At 47.5% G+C, this 23,720-nt stretch overlaps 1 protein-coding gene across 1 annotated transcript in view; it reads right to left on the bottom strand.

The window, feature by feature from the left end:
• pawr (PRKC, apoptosis, WT1, regulator) overlaps nt 1–23,720 on the bottom strand; it is a 38,807-nt gene that overhangs the window by 13,340 nt on the left and 1,747 nt on the right. Inside the window, 1 exon segment of the mRNA XM_060038572.1 lies at nt 3,231–3,380. Coding sequence (XP_059894555.1) covers nt 3,231–3,380 — 150 coding nt within the window.

Genomic DNA, 23,720 nt, shown 5'->3' with positions numbered 1-23,720 from the left:
TTGGAAGCACTGCTTCAGGCAGACAATGAAAAATAAAGTTGCATTAGTATTGAGGGTATATGATGCTGAACTTCAATCCCGATCCTGCCGTTTCAGATACGACGCTTTGCATAATGGCCCTTTTTGTAACTGAAATCAGTTAATTAAATGTTAATGAGTCCCGTCGAAATTGGTGCCCTTTACTGATTGAATGGCTGAGTGGCAGACAAAGAAGTAGAGTGAACTCAACAGTGGAACCGTGAAGGAGAGTGAGAGGGAAAGAAGAAAAGTGAAAGAGGGGAATGAAAGAAAGCGAAACCGTAAAAGATTGAAACAGTGAAAAGGAAAAGAAAAAGTGTCAGCACATGAGAAGCAGACGACTGCGCTGGAATGGGTTCCGCACGGTGGGTTCTGCAAGGTTCACGTTGTAAGGCTTCACTCCCCCCTCAGTAAACAAGGAACACATCGCCACCAGGGGTCTCTCCCGGACCCTCCCCTCCTATGGATACTAGACCTATGGATACTAGACCTGTGTGTGTGTGTGTGTGTGTGTGTGTGTGTGTGTGTGTGTGTGTGTGTGTGTGTGTGTGTGTGTGTGTGTGTGTGTGTGTGTGTGTGTGTGTGTGTGTGTGTGTTTAGTCTAGTTTCGCTCCAGTGCTCGTGTCGGTCCAAGTGTGTGTACGTCAGGCTAGAAGGACACGGCCACGTGTTGTCGGAAGGACATTCCAACGGTCAGCGCCTCCCTGGCCCTCCTCCGACTCTGTGGTGCTGCATGACCTCTCCAACAGGGCCGCCTCCTTCCCTTTTCTTCAGTGTGTATCTCACCCAGTCAGACGCACACATAAACACAAAAACCACATGTTGGTCGCTGGTGTTTCCATTTAAATGGTCGTAGTACTATAAATGTTATACTACTGAATGTCTGAGTTACGGTCGCCCGTCTGAAGGAACATCAAACCGTACCGCTCTTCGCAGGAGTTGAGTGCAGTGCAAGCTGTGTGCGTAAAAAAAAAAAAAAAAACGCATACATAAAACGTACAAAACAACAAGCCAGGACATGGCCAAGGCCTTTTGCCTTAAATCCTTCTGTAACTGCTCCTTGTTTCAAACCTATACAGAGATTATGCCTGTGGCTTTCCTCCTCCTCCTCCTCCTCCTCCTCCTCCTCCTCCTCCTCTCCTTCTAGAACAGACCAGGCCGAGCTGATTTGGGGCTGTTTTCATGATTTCAGCTCCTCTCGTCTCCATCACCCATGTTAATCCAGAGACATCCCTTTGACAGCCGTCAGGGAGTTTGGCCGGGACATAGCGTCCCCTGCTCAGTTCTCAGCGCCCTCCAAGCTTCTGTCAGGCCGGTGGAGGGCTGTGAGCCCACCTGGCACCCGCTGGGTTGCAGGGATAAGGCCTCCAAAAAGCCAGACTTGCAGGAGAGCCCATTCCGCAGATGAGTAGTTATTTTCGGAAACATTTCGACATTTTACGGACAAGAGGCAGCGCGGAGACAGACATTGAAAGCGGATTTAAAGATACGCGTGAACGACGTGTAGCAGCAAAGTTTGGAATCGAACCTACGGTCTCCAAGGGGCATATTGACATGCGTTAGTGAGCGCATGAGTAGGTTGCAAAACCCCGGCCGTCTCATGTTGAATTCTAAACGTGACCATAGCCTTGAGGTTGGACGGATGTTATCGTTACCGCTACATCTGACAGATGTTGCTCTGGGAATTTCAAACATGTGTTATACATGGACACACGTGACTTGCCTGCTTTTAATATGCGTGTGTGCATGTGTGTGTGTGTGTGTGTGTCTGTGATTTCAAGACAGGTTGCTATCAGACTGTTGCTGCATGCGAGTGTGAAATGCTCAGCTATATCTATCACATAAGAGACTCCTGTAAAATATATCCATGCCGTGTTACGGGGTGTGCTGTAAAAGTGGAAAAGCACCAGAGACCGCTGAGGCGCAACAAAAAACGGTCCATCTGGGAAATAAATCTCAGCGGAGCGAACAGAAGCCGTCACTCAGAGAGCCCATTTAAATGTCCGCTCGGCTCACTTCAAAACTGCAGAGTTCTGAACAAGTTGTGCAGAGTTCACACAGCTCAGAAGCCACCACATTCATTTGAAACCGCTAATACCTCAGAACGTTTTTGAAGCCCGTCTATTTACATGTTACACTCGACTGTCGCGTCACGTTGGAGAAGGAACACGCTGTTCCTCGTTTTAGATTCAAATATTCAGTCACACTGCAGTAAACGTCTTCCACAGATAGTAACCCTGAACACGGCCTCCTGTTAAAGTATTTATGGAGACGTGAAGTATTTTAGCCTTGAGCTTTGATACAGCCACCTGTCACTACACATACTATTCAGTTTTGCAGGTACTTTTATCTAAAGCACCCAAAAGGTGAATTCCGATACATGTCATTCAGAAGTAGATATGGGTTATACAGTACAGGGACATGTCATTCAGAAGCAGGTAGGGGATTGACAGTATAGAGACTTGACATCAGAAGCAGGGCAGTACATAGACTTGTCATTCAGAAGCAGGCACGTGTTAGACAGTACAGAGACTTGTGATTCAGAAGCAGGTAGGGGCTAGACAGTACAAAGACATGCCATTCAGAAGCAGGTAGGGGTTAGACAGTACAGAGACTTGTCATTCAAAAGCAGGTAGGGATTAGACAGTACAGATACATGTCATAAAGAAGCAGGTAGGTGATAGACAGTACAGAGACATGTCATTCAGAATCAGATAGGGCATCTTGCTCTGGGATTCATACAGGTAGACTTCAGGTGGTGTTTCTGCTGGGTGTTGGACATCCTAGACACTTATCCTAGCCATCCTGCCCCCTATGACCTAACCCTTCAAAATTCATTTAATTTAAAGGAAAAAGAGGGCCGAGCTGAATGCGTTTAACATTTTGAAGAGTATTTCCTCGCCCTTCAAGGGCTCGGGTGTGTCTTGTATCGTTGGCCTATAAAACCCCTTTCAGAATGCAACTGTGCTCCCGGCTATTCCAATAAAAAATAACCAAAGTACACAGATGAGGTCACAGGAGGTGGGTGACCCGTCAGCTAGGAATATTTGACAGTCCTGTAAATTCCCAGAGTGAGCATGCTTTGTAGCGACGAGCTGCTTTTGGCGGTGGTGTAATGAGAGTGCATTCCTAGGGTTAGCACACTAGCATGTTAACACGGTGTGTGCTAACGTGAAGCAGGACCACGATGTGGAGCTGGGTGGGGGTCTTACCTGGGACAGGTGACCAGGGGGGCCAGGGGACTCTGGGGATCCCGGGCTGGGGGTCATGGCCTCGTTCTGCACCGTGTTGGCCTGGACCAGCTGCTGCTCCATCTTCCTCTCCCGGTCACCCCCGTCGTCATCCTCCAGCTCATCCAGACTCTGGGAGGGAGAGGGACATGGATGATGTCATTTTATTGTTGTTTACAAACTTGTTGTTGTTGTTGCCGTGTTTGTTTGTTTGTATGTACTGTAGGCCGTTGGCAATATAAACACACGTCTGGTCATGTCTATAAAGTGAGTAGCCAGACAGACAGACTTTGAAATCTGTTTGGGTGATGCATGAAGCCAAGTTAAACACCAGATGTTTGGTGGAGATTTTCCTGCTAATCCACAGGTATGTGTTCAATCAATCACTTTGATCGCTCAATCATTCACCACATGATAAAGCACAAAAATAACAGACGTTTTCCGTTGGTTAGCCACTTATTAAATCAGCTAATTTGAGTGAATGTCTAGTGTGTACACGATACAGAGTTTGATTCGTCACCATTACACCGGTTTTAGTGAGATGAAGTGAAGGACAACCCTGCAAGCAGTGCCAACATCTATATTGAGTCATGTTGTTGGCAAACAATTCATCAATCTTAGTCAAAGGCTTAAGCCTTTGTGAGAATACATTCCATTTTGTACACCCACCCACCTCCATAACGAATTATAATTAGGGTTGTCAAGTTCAAACCAGCAACTGAAAATAAGAATGAAAGAAAACTGTTGAGGCAAGGAATTCAACCATTATTATAATACTTATCTTTGGTATGAGGACAACCGTTTTATTTTTTTGGTTTACATTTAATTATTTTTCTGTTGTAAAAATTACAGAAAACAGACCTAAATAGTTAAAAACAAAGATAAAGGATTGAACTTTAGTTCAAACTCCAGGTCATTCACACCCTCGAGAGTGTTAATAACCTCTGGAGGCAAGTGAAGGGAATGAGGCAGCCATGTTGGAGAGGTCAGGCAGTACTCTGGGTCTCAGGAGGGCCAGAGAGGCTATTTTACCGTTGGAATGTCTTTCCGACAACACTTGTCAGTGTTCTTTGCAATGAACACTCTGACGAACACACACTTGGACAGAGACACGCACTGGAGAAAAACTAGACATACCAGAGAGTGTGTGGTTGTGCGTGTGCCTCATCCAGTCAGACACACACAAACAGTAATTCTCAGACATACACAAAGACCCACCATGACGCCAAAGTTTGACATAAAGGTGAGTAGACAGCCTTAATGTCTGGGTGAGTTATTTCTCACACTGCCTGCGAAAGAGTCCATCTTGGCATCTAGAAGGCACATGGGAGAACTACAGCAGCTCAGCTATTACAGCACAGACCATAATCAATACAGCCGACTACAGCTCTTGAGAGGGGAGGTGAGCTGTTGCCCCAAGTTATGAATATAACACAACTTGGACATAATAGTTAACAATGTAGGAGATCTACAAACATTTCTTGTGTTTCTTTTTTTGGTTTTCCATTCTATTGTAACAGTCACACAATGCATTTAGAATCCATTCATTCCAAAATATATGCATATCTATATATCTGCATACATCGCAGCATACAATGTTCTGAATTTATGAGGTCGGTGTGTGAATGTGTGCACGATAGGGTGAATGTTGGGCAACATTGTACAGTGCTTAGACTCTGGCCACTGGTTAGTAAAGTGCTGTACAAATGCAGTCCATTTACCATTTAGACAGACCGCCCCAGTGGGACAGCCTACACCAGGCCTTCCTGCTCTACATGGTAGGGGCCCAACACAACAAAGGCCGTCCCACTCAAACAGGGTATTTTTGGGGGCAAAAATAGCGCTGATGAGGCCCGCAAAAATGTGGTCATTTGCGAGGTACTTCCGGCTCTTTTCCTGCAGTTTATCAGCTGTCCTTGGAGGGAGGAAGGGAATAAATCACAGACGTTTCCTTTTGGGAAAGCCGTAGCCCTGACTAGCTCATGCTAGTCGACTCATCCGTCACCAAAAATGGGTAACACTACCTTTTCTTCCAATTCATCCACAGAGATTTTATCTGTATGATCATCATCTACCGAGACCGGTTGGTTTGGTAGGGTCAATGATGAGATAATGGAGAACTGAATGAGACGTATCACAAGTAGCTGAGATGCTAATCAAACAGAAGTCAGCAGCGATCCATCAATGACTCACGGCTACGCTATGCAGAGGCTGCTCCAGAAACACTGGACTTGCAATGTTTGGCTTGGAGGAAAACACTGGCGTGGTTCTGCCTCAGAAAGTAGTAGGATTTCTGTGCATTTCTTTGCACTCCAAATTAAGGAGCGAACGATCCACACACGACCATATAAGGACATACAAAACACAGGACAATATTGGGTTTATTCAGTTCAGATGTACTCATAAAAGTCACGGTGCATGGAGTTCCCTGGCCATCACCTTGGAGAAGCACAACGGTGTGAGAATAGAGCTATAGATGAATGATGATTTGACGGTGTGCTCTGAAGCAATCAGTCATAGAGGGACTACACAACGGGGAGGTTTAAACCTGCCATGACTGATGCCTAAATATATCCAAGAGGCTTGAGCCAGGGTAGGCAGCGGCATGTGCAAAACACACAAAACATGTGTTCAACATTTCAACACTACCCCAGGGGAGTGTCCGCACGACACGCACCTGAAATTGAGATTTATGCTTAGTCGAGCAGTTTACTGATTGTGGGCAGTGCCCCATTCTTTCTCCCCTCCCCATTGTTTCCTGTTGACAGGCCAATGCAAGTACCTTCACTAAAAGTGCTGACCTTTCAGAAACAATAAGCATGGGGGGGGGGGGGGGGTGGGGGGGGAGCAGTGTCTCGCTTTGTTTGGAATGCGTGTTGTGGTTGGAAACTAGCTTTCTTCCGAGGGCCAGGAAATGGACTGGCGATCTATCATCCCGAAGCATTACCCCTGGCAGCAGGGGATTTGTCCTGCCTGGGAACCTGGGCTCTCTGCGTTATTAGGCTGGATCATTAACTTCCCCACGTCTGCACTTTTTAGCTTCCAAGTCATTTTACTCGACTTACACTTACTCTACGGATTAGTCGTTTAGCTGATGCTTCTATCCAAAGCGACTTGCAGAGGATTCTTTCAGATGCACATCAAGAATAGGGCTAGGCATCTGGGAGGGCCAAGGGAGGCTGCAGGCACTGGGGTGATTCTTCAAAGTTAAGGTCTCCTTTAACTCTTTTTTTATTGCTCGTCTGCCAGTTAGATTAGGAGATTACTTACTAGCCGTGTGGTTTGATGGTGGCATTGTTACCCCAAGGGCCAAATCCGCTTCTGCCAACTGATTGCATTTGCTGTAGCGATTGTGTCGGTGCATACGGTTAAATCAACCGTTTCCTGAAACCGTCTCTTTAAGCGTATCTGCAATGCAATTCAATTCAAGTGCTTCCTCACAAACACTTTCCGGTTTCAACCACGGCAAATCAAATTAAAATCCTTATAATGCCAAGGGGTGTTCCGACGATCTTTGCCCGTTATTATAACTTCCAAACCCATTCTCCTCGTGACTCCGGATATAACCCGACTGAAGGTAGAGACGCCGGTGTTCTTGACAGAGTGCCAGCTCCCTGTCCACTTAAACCCCTGATTTATCTACACACACAGCCAGGATCGCATGCAGCAGCCGCTTCCCTTCTGCAGGCATCGGGCTTCCTATACCACAGGCTTAATCACAAGTCAACCTCGCGGCTTTGGGGCCTGCGGGGCCCATGCCTTCATTAAGCCGATCCCTTAGAGAAGAGGGAGGGAATGGCCAGCTTTAGGGGCTGCAAAAAAAGATTGACGTCCACAGTGATGTTCGCTGTCTTTTATCACCCGAAACTGGCGCAAACCAGCTCGGCACAAACGGTGCTAATAAGGGACTCGATGTTTGACACGGTAACCATGTTGACGCTGGTTTCGAGGAAGGACAGGCTGCGGAGAGCTGGGGTTGTCGAACGAGAAGTTCAGAGAGTTGTGTCGCGGTCAGTCCCACGTCAGGCTGCAGAGGTATGCCGCAGACTGTGAGTGAACGTTGCCTGTGACTTGTAGTGAGTTCAGATACATGTCATTAATGAGCAGCAGGGGGTGAGGGGGTGGGTCTTGCTCAAAGGATGCTCATGGCGAGGTTGCAGAGATTGGGGGATCTTTCGACCCTTTCCAGCAGAGAATGTCAGCAGTTAACTGGAACTATTTCTCCGTCGCCGGCCATTAGCTGCGACAGAAGCCGATATTTCTGGACCTTGGGTTCAACGCTCAGCGTGTTCCACTGGGATTGGATGCAGAGCATTGCCCGGCTACACGTTCCTTCGTAGCAGGTTAACCGAGGACGGCGGGTAAAATATCGTCCAAGAACAATTCTCATGCAGCGGCGTAGCTTGTATTGGCAACGAACCGCGAGCACTTGTTTGTAGAAACATTCTTTATCAAATTGGCAGAGTGGATATTATTATCCAACTGAACTCCCTGAAATCTCCTGTGCGCATTGAAACCAAAGAACTATGTTTTAACTAGGAACAGCGCAATGAGGACCTTTCCAACACCTGGAGGATTGCTTTCGCAACATGTTTGTGCACCAGCGGTACACAGCGGTACAAACATAGAGCCCTTATCAAACCATCGCCAGAACCCCGGAGGAGCCCGGAGGAGCCGTCGACCTCTGGGGCAGCCGAGTGGGCATTCCTTTCAACGTGAGAAAGCGTTTTGCTGGCAGGGCCAGCACCGCTCGCTGGGCAGAAGGTCTTCTACTGCCTGGGACCGCTTCGACTCCTCGAAAAGTAATGGCCCCTTTCGTGCATTCTCTGCTAAGCCTAGCTTGTTCTTGGACTATTGACCTCCCCAGTCACCGTTTTGAACAGAGCTGGTCAAGAGTGAGTCAGAGTTCAACGGCTTGGTGGGGTTTCGTTTTTTTAGCTTCATCAAAAATACTTCACACTATTTTCGTTCAGTTGGCGTCGTTAGGTGTGGCGTACTTTCAGTCCACATCCTGCCCGCCAGTAGTGGGCTTGGCGTGTTTATGAATTAATAATTGAGGGCTCATCCAGCACAGCCCAGCACCGGGTCGAAATGTTAATCAATGTTTCGGAGGATTCACTCTACAGGAGAAGTTCACCCTTTCCTTGAGCAAAGTCGGCCGCTCCTGGCGAACATTTGGTCCTGGATCTACGAGGATGGGAAGACGGGCCTCGGGGGTTAAAGAGTGCCTTCATTCTCGAGCCAACCCCCCTTCCCGCCCTAACCGCCCCGGGATACCTGCCCTCTCCTCTTCTCTCAGAACTGAATCCCATATGTACTAAATCACGGGAGAGAAAGTCATCGTTAATCACGGAGAGGCTTACGTTTAAGTCTTTCTCTTAGCCGGGCCCATGCCAGATCTGAGTGTGAGCTATGCGGGCCTCCCGTCCTAAGCCATCCAAGCCCCCCCCTCTTTGTGGGGCTAAAGTCGAGGTGTAAGAGAGACAAAGGTTGAAGAGGATATGATACATAACTTTCCTCCCTTGTTCTTGTCACCCTCTACCCCACCCCCCCCATGTCAGCTCATAACATACACACAATCACAAATATGTGTGTGTGTCTGCGATTTACACACAAACACAGCTTTTTGTTTTTCATTATTTTTTTTAAAAAGACTGATTATTCATTAGTGTAACCCCTGCGTGGAGCCGAGCCAGAGCATTACTTTTCTTGTCAAACTAATCCAGGAAAACATTCATTAACATTTCAACCAACTGTGGATGAGCGCTCAATTATTCATTCAAAATACTTGAGTGGTTCCAAACATAGACGTGTGTGTGGATGGAAGGTAAGCAGTACTTAATAACATGAGCGCTGAGAAGTGAATTAATTTGCAGGTCTTGGAGAATAATGTCGGAAAACAGGGGGAAATGTTGTGTCTGTGTATCGCTGATTGCATTTATTTGAACGCGGTGGCAATTTATAGACACGACTGAGGATTTCCTGATTGCATGGCTCTGAATTTCGTTTAGAAGACATCCAACTATTTGAGAAAATATATGTTTGCCGCACAGAATTGGGCGACAAGACTCCTCCATGTTTACAAGCACGTGTCAGCCACACTTATTTACCACATACATACATGTTGGCTGAGTGTTTGGTACTGCCTATCTTCTAAACAAGGATGACAAAACAATTACATTGATGTGCAGACAGCCTTGGTTTGTGTCCATGAAAGGATTACTTTTAGAACTAAGTTTTATGATTTAATTTGGTCTGTGTGTCTCTGTGTGTATGTGTGTGTCTCTGTATATGTGCGCGTGTCTTTGTGTCTATTCCTCTGTCTGTGTTTGTCTTTCCGTGCGTCTCTGTGTGTATCTGTCTCTGTAAATATGGCTGCATAACTTACTTACTGCATGAAGCCAAGAAAAAGAGCTCCGGTTTTGCCAATTAAACCATGAAGGCATCAGTATTCCTCCCCGTTCCACATCAAGTGGAAACACACTGACCCCGCCCGTTACCGGGACGACCCGATTATCCTAATTGGGCGACCCGCCAAACAAAGGGCCACCTCATAATTGTGTATTTGCTCAAGCTCAGGCATAACAAACACTGAGGCCCTGCGTAAGAGCGCAGGCGAGGTTAGGTTCCTACAGCCACAGTGGAGAGCATAGCTCACTGTTCTGCTCTGCGTCTGAGGACAGTGAGGAAGACACAGAGCAGCACCGATCCAACCAATCATAAAGCAGGAGTAGTGCAGGTGATTGGATGGAGGGTGTCGATTGAGACAGCTATTGGTTTATCCAGGAGGACCCGCCCTGAGACGTTTTTATTCTGAAAAAGAAAAAAGGCTGGCTAATAGGACATCATGTATTTTACTTTCTCCCAGAGGGGGACACACACACACACACACACACGCACAGATTTATCAAGATCAGTTACAAGCAGACCGGCACTAAAAAAAAATCTGTTAAGACACATGTTTCAAAATCAGCCCCTGAAAACTCGACCCCGGACATCCTCATACCAGTCCTTCAGTCCGTCTGACATTGAGTAACAACAGCCATCCGACCGCGCTTAGCGCGTTAGCCTTGGAGAGTCTGGACCCCATAGCAACTACAGGCCGCCGTCGTGGATGGCTATAACATCTGCCCGTTCCCGCCGCCGCTGGCGCCGACCAGAGGCGGCCGTAACTCAAGACGATGACACAGGGACAGTGGAGGGAAGTGGGGGACGGGGCCCAAACCAAATCCTGTTCCTCCAGACCAGAAGGGAGAGCGGTTACAGTGGGGGGCTTGCAGGGGTCTGCGTAGGATCAGCAAACAGGAGGTGTTATGGGCCTGTGTCGTGGATGTGGGTCTGGGGGATGTTTGGTCCAAACCGCTCGCCGTTTTTCTGCGTGGGAGTTCACTTCCTCCCCTTCCCTCTCTCGTTTCACATCACAACCGGTCTCAACCGACTGACACTTACAGCATACCATCACCACTTTTCATGACTCCGCTTTGGAATGAACCGTCTATTTCTGACCTCAAATTAAAAAAAAAGGCATTGAACAATAACGGAGGTTTACAAGAACAACGTTTACAACTGTCCCCAACGCTACGGCATGCGTGCACATATAATATCCAAGTCTCTCTGCGTTTCCATATTTAGATTCAATTCAAACAGGCACAATGGATGAGAGGTATCCACTGTGGATATAAGCGTGCGTTTCCGGATGTGCCGATGACCTTTTCAAAGGATGGTTGCCAGACCGACTCGCATCCCCCTAATGGCGGCCATCATCGCGGCGGACAGCTCCTGGCGGCGACCCCTGACCCCCGGAGATGTTTGGCAACAAACATCCCTTTCTCAGAACAAAAATGTCCTCAGGAATTCTTGGTATCCGCTCTTTAGTAAGCCGATGCCCCTTAACCCCACCGCCTCATCTTCATCCTCCTCTTCCTCCTCCTCCTCCTCCTCGAAACATGGGCACAATGCCAAGAATGCCGGTTGGAAAGGCCAGCGTCCCGGCGGCGTCCCTAAGCCCCTAGTTCACCTAGCAACCCGGCGCCCTGCACAGCCTCTCCTGATCCTGATTGGCTCAGGCAGCGTCCAGTGAAAAAACGGACCCCAGAGCTCTTACATAACGGGCCATTGTTACCACGGACTACGCAAGAAATATCTGGGGAAAAATATCTTTGTACAGTCCCAAGACGGAAGGGAGGTTTGTTCCACTTCAACTGTACTGAGATCCAACCCCCCCCCCCCCCCCCCCACCCACCTGTTTTGATTGCCTTTATCTATCTCCCGGGTTACCGGTAATACGAGTTGAATGCCATTCAGCATCTTGAAGTTCATTGGCTGATCGTCTTTTCAAGGAAGAGTCTTAAGAGAAAGATTGGGGGGGGGGGAAGGAGTGTGTGTGGTGGGAGGGGGGGTCGAGACACACTGGTCTGACTTGTATTCAGGACTTTGCTAAACTTGGGGACCGTCCAGGTTTCACCGAGAAGCCACAGACAACACCGCTGAGAAAGAGGAGAAAGCGGGCCGGTCCAGAAGGGAAGACTCCAGGAAGCAGACAAAAGCCGCGCTGACCTCCGCTGTCGTGAGAATCGGGTTTCCACAACTCAACAAGTCTGGCTGATGTTATTGGCCACAGGCATTGCAAATTACAGTTATATGTATTCACACACACACACACACACACACACACACACACACACACACACACACACACACACACACACACACACACACACACACACACACACACACACACACACACACACACACACACACACACACACACACACACACACACACACTTTTTTGGATGTAATTACCGGCTGTCATTAAGAAAACTACAATTGACATTGCATAATCCCAGTGGGGGTTAAGACTTTAGTAAATGTTTATGCTTAAGTAGGTTTATATTGCTACTTATAAACTTGGTGGGGAGCACTGCGTTAGCTCAGAGCAACACCGGCCCCACAAAGTGCATCTACCAAACAAACTGCTGCTGTGTGAGTCATTCAAGGTTTGAATCCCACCAACAATTCACAACATCAGAGCTTGACCTTTCCAAATCCAAGCTTTGTGTATGAGTTAAAAAATAAACACCATAATTAGAGATAATGCCTAGTAGAAAAACTAAAAGTGGTCTTAATGGCTACAGCGCAATCGTCCACAGTTTTATCTCTTTAGAGATGAAGCGTCCAGATTTAAAAGAGGTCTTCTAAATATTTACATCTAATGAGCAAGAGTTGATCTCTTCCCCCTCATTAGCTTCAGTTCAATGATTAACCGTCTTTTATGATAAAATTCAGAACCTCAAATATTAATTCAAAAAACTAAAAAAGAAGAAGAAAAGATGAAATGCTGCCCACATATTTGTAACTGGTTTTGTAGTTTCAGTACCACTATAAAAAGGAACACATACCAAACCAGAACATCATCATGCATTTATTGACATCTTCTTAAGCTTGTACCATCTAATGGTGACAGGTTTACTTAATAGTATACTTCCACTTGGCTAGACGCGCCTGGATGGACATCATTATTAGAACTGCGCTAAGTACGCTTGCCTATCTAAACAAGTGCAGGCGGCCACACGGCCTTCCGTGCCTTACCACTTGGCAAGGCAAAAAACAAACGTCTCTAGGAATGCCATTAGTGTGCCATACACACACACACACACACACACACACACAAACACAGAATGCCAGAGTCTTCCTGTGTACGCCTAACCCGCTAAAGCCTACTTCCTGTTTGATAGCAGTTGGTCGTTTGATTCCCCACAAGTTCTTATCAGTTTGTCAAGAAGAATAGACGGATTGTTCCGCAGAAGGGGTCGAGAAACAAACTTGAAATTGCATTGGTGATCATTTCTGCGGGAAGAAAGAAGTGCAGGGATGTGTTCGGGAAAGAGGGGGATTGTGAGGAACATAAGGGAAAGATGGAGGAATGGGTGATTGGGGACACGTGGCATGTTTTGTAGACAGAGACAGGAAATAACAAGACATCATCAACACATTCCTCGACCATTTGGTCCCAGTTAGGAAGGAGAGGAAGACCGAAAGAACCCAAAACAAGGGGAAAACGTGCTTAGGGATGCCTGCAGGTTATAGGCTCCGGATATGAAGGACTGGACCCAGAGTTAAACACCCTAACCAACCACACATCATCACCAACTATCTATCTATTCACTTTAAGAAGGACTGTTCTACCCCCCTCCCCCCCCCCCCCCATAACCCGATGCCATGTGATTTGTTACACAGAACCATCTGGGAACTCATCCTTTGGAAAAGGTGCAGAAAAATCCTTGGCAGGTGATAGGACGAACCATCTGTCCATCACCAATCCAACATGTAGATCACATCGTTCCTCACAAGAATGACGCCAATCGGCCTGCAATGCGAAGCCCGGCGTGACGGATTACCGCATCCCAGTGATCTCGAGAATCCAGCTGCATTGTAAGGCAACCCCCACCACCCCCTATTTATACAAACCTGTGTCTGGGAAACATCTGGTGAAGGTATTAAACCTGTGCGGGCAAGCCATCGCTCTAAGACAGGCCAGACTTGTTTTGGTCTTGTGTGCTTGCCATACGCTTCCAATGAGACAGTCGGTGCGTGAAGGATGGGCCTCTCTCCCTGTTTACTCGTCATTCCCATGGATGGGCTGATGGGAGGAGGAGAAGGAGATGAAGACGAAGACTCCAAGTTGTTTTTTTTGTTGCCGGTAGTTTGTTGAGGCAATAGGAACTCGGAGGAGGTAACCCGGTTCCAAAGTCAGCATCTATAAGATTCGTCGTCCATGTTTGCAGCAGGTGGGCTTCTCTTCCTCAAACAGACAATTTATTACGCCGTGACAAACATTGGCAGAGGAGGGAAGGTGCATAAAGCAACCTTTACATTCTACAATCTACAATCTACCGGAATACTTGCGCAAGAAGCACAACCCCTACCTGGTCATTAATAGGATAAAGGCGTCTATAAGTAGTACTGTGGCTATTTTGAGCCAGCGGGCCAACCTTCACAGCTCACTTCAGCGACTACAAGCAGAGATCTGCAGCCACATGGCAAGCCCACTGGAGCACGCAAGGCTATCATTTCCACCTTATAAACAGCACTTACTGAACCTCCAGCCACGTGGGGACCGGGGGTTTAAGGGTCTGGGCGGAAGTGGATTGGCAGCTTCTTGTTGATGACAAGAACCTCCTCCTGACACACACACACACACACACACACACACACACACACACACACACACACACACACACACACACACACACACACACACACACACACACACACACACACACACACACACACACACACACACACACACACACACACACTTTAAAGACCCAACATGTCTCAAACTGAATCCGATTCACCTGAATTTGGCAGGAAAGCGACGCCGACAATAAGACAAGAACGAACTGCTCCTGTGTCAACAGTTCCGCCGCCCATAAACGGGGCTTTGGAGAAGCAGCCAGCAAGGAGGCGGTTCCCCGCAAGGACGTCGCCCGCACCGTTTAATCGTTTTCTTTGCTTTGCCTGCCTCAGGTGACCGCGAGGTTGCCATGGGACAGGAATCTAAAGAAAACAAGTGTCACATGCCAGGTGGAGATGGCTTATCTTTTGACGCTGCAGAAGACACAAAAGCACCTGCGTATAGGCCCATAGGGGCAGGGGCAGGGACACACACACACACACACACACACACACACACACACACACACACACACACACACACACGGCCTGCAGGGGCACGTTGACAAGCTTCAACCTGATTGGCTGCTGGCCGGCAAGGGCGGGGGCCGGAGCACACAAGCGCACATTGTTTTTAGGTTGCAGGTGATGATGCTGACTGGCCGTGTGGAACAAATTCATAGTAGAGGGAACTACGAGTGTCTCGTTGTCGTGACGACAATCGCCATGCACTCAAACAAGGGTGAGGATTCATTGTTATCTATTAAGAGCAGGTATTCTCAGAGAGCACTTCAGTGACGGATGGCTTTGGTATTGCCCAGTGATTAGACTTTTAATTAAAGAACTGACATCTTAACTACAGCGATTTTTATTGATTCTGAAATAAGGACCATAGAAATGTTTGTACTGCTTGCATTGTAGGGAGACCGCAGATATTTGAGCTGGAACCCAGAAGGTTTATGGGTTTCACTCCGACACAACTGTCCAATAGACTATCCCACTCCTACTGTTGGATTAGACATTTGCCACAGTCCACTGGGGTAGTCTAAAAGACTGAACAATCCATCATACATCTAGGTGGACACGCCCACTAGTGATGTCACTAGGGCACAGGGAAAGGCAGATTTTCAGACGGCTTGTAATGGCTAATCACACTCACACCTGTTGGCATGATATCACCCCTTTAAACCACTATCGATCATCATGTTAATTACCGCCACCCACCAGAACAAAAGGCTGCAGTCGTGTCCAACAGGGAACTTTCTTTGACACGTGGAACGATTGGGACGAGGCAAACTCAAGACTCGCTGGTTCTGTTTTGACAGCCCTCTTCTGAGATGTACTTAACTGTGAGTGAGTACAGATGGGACTGTTCAAGTGGGTAGTAGTAGAGACCGACACACAGAGAGCGAGCTAGAGAGAGAGAGCGTGAAAGAGAGAGAGAGCATGAAAGAGAGAGAGAGAGAGCTCTTTTCATGTTTTTGGCAGGGCCTGTTCAATACAAGTAGACAGGGGCCAGAGAACAATGTAGGCCTACTTCAAGTGTGAATTGTGGCTGGAACAGAGGATGGTGGGGGAGGGGGAACCGGGAGTTGGTAGCTGGGCCAAAGTGTCTGAACTGTCAGGCATTATTATGTGTGGTGCTTATGTCCGATCGTCCCAGCAAATTGTTCATGGGGGCTGGCAACTTGGCTAAAGCTACAAAAAAAATAATCTGCAAAACATTTGCGCTCCCACCGAATATTTGGACAAAGTTCACAATCATAAAATAATAGCGGCTATATAACTGACATATTTCCATGGAGAGATAGTGTGCAGGCCTTGCCGTTTGTATATTGAGACAGGGTTGCAAATATGTCGTTTCATTTCACACGGGTGTGTTTGATTTGTGAAAAGGGCAGTCAAGATGGCTCATTTATCAAGAGATATGCTGGCTCTGTGCAGAGCTCTGCAGTGACGTTTATTAACAGCTATGTAGATACGAAAGATATCATACGGCCCCTTTCAATGGAGGGTTTTGGATTTACAAAGGATCTGTAAAAAAAGTGACAAACTCTCAACTGAAAAGGGAACAGACCCAATAGTTTAAACATTATAGAGCAGAGAACCAGGACTACAAAATGAGTAGGAAACGGAATAACAGTCTTGTATATATCTAACAAGAATAATGTGAAAATAGCCTTTCCCTCAGTCTGTGTTATACAACAGTGTTCTATAATTGAGCCTGGATAATTTTCTTATTAAAAAAAGAGCCTCAATTATACTATGAATCATTTGTTTTATAAAATAACCACATTTGCCGCCAATAGGCCTTGTATAGACTACCTATGTTTTCCTTTTCTATGACATTTCCTTCGATTAAATAAACCACAAAACTTGCTGTTCACTCGAGTACTGTGTACCAACCTCACACACCATAAAGTGAGTCCACACGTTTGGAGAAGTGTCTTTAAATGGCTTTATGAATCTAAGCACACATACGTGCAATAACTTTGTCTCTACATCACGTGATCTCCGGGACAGGTGAGGCAGAGAGAGAGAGAGAGTGAGAGTGTTATATAGGACTCATTAAACTCTCTACTGGTTTATTACCGCCATGTGACCACATTCTTTTCATACTGAGGAACAAGAGTGAAACTTTAAGGGCGTTTATAGAGGCGTAGCAGGTTGGCCTTTGTTGTTTGCACCAGCAACGTATTAGCAGTCCACCACTTATTTTATGTCTCTGACTCTAAAGCAGAATAACCTGATGGAACCCTAGAGCACATTGCCCTTAACCCCTACCTGCCTCCTTATGCTCACCACCACTTCCAGCTCTGGCCGTCATCTAGATAGAGAGGTGCGTGCGTGCGCGCGCGCACGCGCGCAGGCGTGTGTGTCTGTCTAGGTTTGTGTGTAGGTGTACGGCTGTAGGTGTGCGTGATTGTAGGTCTTTGTGTGTGGTTGTGCACGTCCGTGCATTCGTTCACGGTTGTGCGTGTGTGTGCCGGGGGGGGCAGAAATGTGCAATAAACTCCAATAAACTGAGCTTGTTGGTGAGCAGCTCAAAGGTTTAAGGTGAGAATGTGGAGACTAGGAGGACTGGAGGAAGGGGGGGGGGGGGGAGGGCAGAAGGGGGAGGGGTTATCAGTGTGAACTCTTAAGCTCTATACATAGAATTTGCGACAAAGTTCATCTTTCTCCATGCTTTTTGTTCAACATTATTTTACGAGCTGCCTTAAATGTGTGCTTCATATTCAGTCACCTTTCACCCCACTCAGGGTTATGCTTCACATCACAGAGAGAGAAGAGGAGAGGGACAGGGAGGGAGGAAGACTGAGCCAGAGGGAGAGACAGACAGAGAGAGACAGAGGAAGAGAGACACAAAGAGAGAGAGAGAGAGGGAGAGACAGACAGGGAGAGAGAGGAGACAGAGAGACAGACAGACAGAGAAAGAGACGGAGGGAGAGAGAGACAGACAGACAGAGAGAGAGAGAAAGAAACAGAGAGAGACAGACAGACAGAAAGACAGAGGGGAGAGACAGACAGAGAAAGTTGGAATTACAAGGAAACAGAGGGGGAGACAGCTTGAGAATGTTAGATAAAGAGCGAGGCAGAGCGAGAGAGAGAGCGAGAGGATTAGTTCAGGCCTCTGATAATGGATCTATTCCTGGAAGGAGTCCAAGCAGCCAGAATCCAAGAGGGGAAAATATTCAGGGATCAGGATGGAATGAAGGTGAAGAGAACAACAACAACTCAGGAGGAACCAAGAACATATTCACCAAATACCAAATTAACCTTCCACCAGACTCCAGTACGGTGCTGCAAACCCATTCAATGCATCGACTCTTCACTGTTCACATTTAGCAGACGTTCATATCCAGAACCACGTAAAGCGATTCAGACACGGGTTACTGTGGAGCAGGTAGGGGTCAGGGCTTCTTGCGTAGGGATGACTCCAGGTCAGGCTGCTGACATTGGCTTGGCTAATCACTGAATTATCGCACCCCAGAAACACCTCCCGTTTAAATTATTGATGTTTTTTTTTTTTACATGAAGAATAGCCATGTGTATTTTACACAAGATTTTATTTGATCATCGGCGAGTCGTTTCTGCCCAGCAGCCAAGGTAAGGCTGCCTGCCAGGTAATGAGTCATCTCTGGCAGCGGCCCGTGATTGCCCACCCTTTCATAATCCAAACAGTAGAAGCCCTTCAGCCCCTGTTTGAAGAGCCCCTCAAGGGGGGAGAGTGGGCAGCATAATCAGAGAGAGAGAGGGGGGGGGGGGCGAGAGACACACCGGGAGTGAGAGGGAACTATTTTGATAAACACAGGTACTGGACGAGTGCTACACATTTTGAGCGTGCGCTTTGGTCGAAATTGCAGTTTTATGGGGAATCAAATAAATAAATGTGAAATAATGTGGCCCTGTAGCCCAACTGGTAGGATACGCTAGGGTTATTGGTTTATTCCCAGTGGAGCCTCCTCGGCCAAGAACCTAAGACTGAGTTTGTAGCAAGACAATCTAGCCAAGGACAAATGTGCCTAAAAGTAAGGAAACAAAGAATAAACATCAATAACGTTTCGAAATGATGACATCTTCATTTGGTAGAAACAGTTTGTGTGTGCGTTTCCAAGACGGAAGTTGCGGTTGTGTAAGACTGAGTTCTGTGTAAGATGGCGTTATCTGTGAGGATTTGTCCTCATCCTAACCCAGCCCTGTACCTCAGCAGGCGAGCAAGATAGTGTTTCACGATAGCGTGGAGATACTTTGATGGTAAGACGCAAACAAACAAGAAAACAAACACTTGAAAGTTTGCTTCTCCCCATCGCCCTCGGGTTTAGCTCTTACATGCGTATTCTTTTGTGCTTCCAATCGAATTTTCTATTTGATGTTTGCCAGAAAGGCAGCATAGTATATAAAAAATAATTGAATGTGACCTACTCTCTCTCTCTCTCTGTCTGTGTGTGTCTCTGTCTGTCTCTGTCTATGTGTGTTTGTGTCTCTGTCTATGCGTGTTTGTGTCTCTGTCTATGTGTGTGTTTGTGTGTCTATGTGCGTGTGTGTCTCTGTCTATGTGTGTGTTTCTGTCTCTGTCCGGGTATCTCTATGTGTGACCGCACGCGCGCGTGTGTGTGTGTGTCTCTCTCTCTGCTCTGTGTGTGTTTGTGTGTCTCTATGTGTGTGTGTGTCTCTGTCTATGTGTGTGTTTCTGTCTCTGTGTGTGTGTGTCTATGTGTGTGTCTATACACACGTGCGCGTGAACAAACACTCCCCCACCCTGCAGCTCCACTAGTCAGGAATCCCTTCCAGCCCTCCCCTCTCCCCTCAAGGTGTTCAGCAGGCAGGATCCCAATACGCTCATACCCAGGTATGAGCCATCTGTGCCGGGTTACCGGGTGCAGCAGGGCCGTCTCCCCTGGCCCCTGGCTCCTGGCTCAGCGGGGGGGGGGGGGGGGGGGGGGGGGGGTGGACACAATACACAGACGCAGTGTGTCGGGAAGCGGGCTGCGGCGTGCCTGGCATTCCTGCGCGGGCGGGGCGGCCTCGCGTCTGCATTGTGTACAGAGGCCATTGTGTGTGTCCAGCGGCGTGCCCAGCGCAGGCCGTGACTCATGCCAGGGGGCCGCCCCGCCCCCCCGCACCACCACCCCTAGGGGGGGGTTACACTAACATGGGGTGAGGGTAACCCCGCTGGGGGGCGAGGGGGTTAGAGGTCATGAGTGGAAGTCTTGTGCGTGGGCGAGTGAGTTTAATTCAATTGTATTTGTGTAGCGCTAAACCACATGTAGGCTGAAGGGGCTTAACAGGCCGAGTGTTTAGGACCCCCCCCCCCACCCCCCAGAGGGCAAGAAAATCTCCCTTAATTAGCAAGGAAGGAATCTCGAGAAGGAACGCAGAGTGCAGGATTCCTCCTTCCAGGGAGGGAGTCAAGGTCACTACACCGGGTTGAAGATGTATGGTCCCAGAAATAACTGCCATAAACAGTATAGTGGTTTTGAGACCATTTTATGCCAGCACTGATATAATGAAAATATAAAAGCATGGTACTGCAAGTACACCTTTTCAAAGAGCGATGAATTTGACTTCTGAGGAATATTCTTTTTTATTGGAATGCAACTTTTAGTTTTTTGTGTGTTCTTTTCTACATCCATGTAGTAAAGAATTGACTACTCTTTACTACATCCCTGCTAGTGTTTGAGGTGGATTCCTTGTTCTAAGACTAAAATCAGGAGGAGGAAATGATTCTGTTCTGTCCCGAGCGACAGTAGGTGAAACGTCAAAATATCCAGTACACATGAAATGCATGTGTACCTTTCAGCTGTACCGTTTTATTGTGGACACAGCTGAAAGGGAATTTGATGGAAACTATTGTCGAAACTCCAAAAAGGTATCCGGGGTATGAAGGGGATTTCCATATGGGGAATTCGTCACGCTCTGACGTAGGCCGTTCTGTTCTGCATGAACGCATCGCACTGAGTCATGCTATTAAATGGTAAATGGACTGCATTTATACAGCGCTTTGCTAACCAGTGGCCTCTCGAAGCGCTTTACAGTACGGTATGTCCCAACATGCACACCCTCACACACTGAAGGCGGTGTCAACCATGCAAGGCGACAGGCAGCTCGTCGGGAGCAGTTGGGGCTAGGTGCCTTGCTCAAGGACACCTCAACACTCTCAGCTAGGAAGGAGAAGTGGATCGGACTAGCTGCTTCCCAGCCAACCCGCTCTACCACCTAAGGCCCATGCCGCTCATTAAATACATAGAAAATATCTGAAATGTTTTTAAAAGCTAATCAATCTTTATTGCGGCAGATATGAACATTTTAACATTAACTGTTCTTTCCCCTGCCATGTTGAAAGTGTGGGCCTGAAGACTTCTTGAACTGGATGACATTTCACGAGGTTTGGATTGCATCACATCCCCCTCCATATTCTGTCCTTTTCTGCCCATTTGGTTCCCCTACTCAGTTAGACTCAAAGCCAAACACTGCTTGATCTGATCTTCGGACTTGGCAAGAGAGGAGAAGAGGCAGAGAGGGACAGGGGGACTGAAAGCAAGAAGGTGACGCGCGAGCGAGCGAGCGAGCGATCGAGAGAGAGGAGAGAAGAGCCAGACTGAATTCAAGACCGTCTATCTGTACAGATGGGACAGTGAAAGGGAAAAAGAGGGAGAGATATTGAATCAAAGAGAGAGCGAGGGACCGTCAAACGGCAAATGAGCCGTTTGAGGACACGGCCGCGAAGGCCGTCTTATTAAAAGAGTAAAAAACAAAACTATATCAAAAATAAAAGATGGGGGAAAAAAACATAGGCCTGCATTCCAAGCAGAGCTAAATAGATCATGGGTGTCTGAAGGGCAAATACCAGAAGATATCAAAGGCAGAGACGGAGAGGGACAAAGAAATAAAATGAACAGGATGGACAAAATACTGAATACCAAAGTACTAGAGAGATGGAGAGCAGAGGCACGTTTGTTGAGCAGGGTTTATCCTAGTGGTGGAATTATTGCTCAATTGAGAAACGATTGCTTTGAACAATGTACTTACTATAATGTGTAATTAATTTGTCCTTTATCAAGTTTAAACACCAAACATGTGATGCCAATAGCTTCACAAATGGCGACAATTCTATCAGATCATTATTAGTTAAACCTTTTCTTTGAGGGTGGGGTCAAAAAACAACCACAACTACTTCTTCAATATAAACCCCCCCTGGTCTTTTCCCCAGTCATCCTCCAACAATACCTACAGCCCAGTCAAAAAGGCACCATCGTATTTCTATAGCGCGAGTCACTCAAGTCAAACATCTGACATGACCCCATCTACACTCAAGGCTTCACCAAATGGGTTCCCGACCCGGAGGTAGAGAGACATGGCCACACAGGTGTGCCTCAGGGGATGGTTTATGAGCCAGACCGAGGCAGAACGCGTACAATAAAAGCAAAGAAAAACAGAAACACTATCTTTCTTTATTATCTGGAACACAGCAGTCGGGGACGTGTCTCCGCATTATTTTCTGCTGCTTTCTGATTTTGCAGTGCACATGTTTGTTCTGCTCTCTTTGAAGCGGTTTGTGATGTCTGACACACGCCCAAGGCCCTTCTGAGAGGGCAAACAAACCGAAATAAAATAAAATAAATAAAAACACCACCGATTCTGACTTGACCTGAGGGAGGAAAACCGACCAGAATATATATATAAAAGAGAGAGAGACAGAGAGACAGAGACAGAGACAGAGACAGAGACAGAGACAAAGAGAAGGGCGACAGCCACCTCTGTGCAGATAACACGCATTAGTATGCACGCGGACGACGGGAGCGTTTTGCAAAAACATCGGGGGCCCGTCTCCTGAGGGCCCACGCTAGTCTGTCGCTTTGATTAGGTCACCGGCAGTTAACCGCGAGGCCGACGCCAAATTAGAGGCGGGCGCGGAGGAACCCCCCCGTGGAGGGGACCACATGTCGCCGATGACACGCTCCAGTCTGAGCTCCACTCCAACTGCTGGGAGAGCAGTCGGTTGTTTTCCCCCCTGCGGCCCTTCAAAGCAGAGTAGCCCTGCTGGTGCAGCGTTTGGGTCTGCAATAGGCCTGTTGTCCGTTTTAAGGTCTGTTTTACGTGGGGCATGTGGCTCAGGTAGCAGAGCAGGTTGCCCTGGTAACCTGAAGGTTGCTAGTCCGATCGCCGGCTCCTCCTGCAGAGTGTCGAGGTGTCCCTGAGCAAGACATCCAAGAAGACACCTCACCCTAACTGCACCCGATGAGCTGGCTGTCGCCTTGTATGGTTGACACCGCCATCGGTGTGTGCATGAATGGGTGAATGTTGGGCGATATTGCACAGCGCTTGGAGTGGCCACTGGTTAGAAAAGCGCTATATAAATGCAGTTCATTTACCATTTATCTGTTCTGTACGTTTCAGTTCCCGTCATGAAAGCATGTAATTTCCCCTTCGCGATTTAAAATAAGAGCAGCCCTTCCTCCCCGTGGTTAGCGATAGGGTGTTATACCCTTCCAACTATTTCTGGGGTCGTTTTCCTCTGAGCAGCCTATTGATTCGACGAGAGTGCCCTGCTGTACACGCGAAGCAGGCGCTGAAGAGATGACGGTCATTAACCCAATAATGCAGACGAGGAGCCGGGAGAGAAACACAAACAACATTAGGAGTCATCTCTGGAGTGGGAACGGACAGAGATGGATCCCAAAGATATCTCGACATTAACCCAAACACCAAGCAACGAGCACACGATTCAAGAGAGCCGTTTGAAGCTCAGGAGGGCAGACTAGGTGCTTATTAACCAAAATAAACCCTCCTTTAA

This window comes from Gadus macrocephalus, chromosome 19, assembly GCF_031168955.1.
Source record: "Gadus macrocephalus chromosome 19, ASM3116895v1".
Taxonomy (NCBI): Eukaryota; Metazoa; Chordata; class Actinopteri; order Gadiformes; family Gadidae; genus Gadus; species Gadus macrocephalus.
The sequence above is the reverse complement of the archived record's forward strand: the minus strand, read 5'-3'. Positions and strand labels throughout refer to the sequence as shown.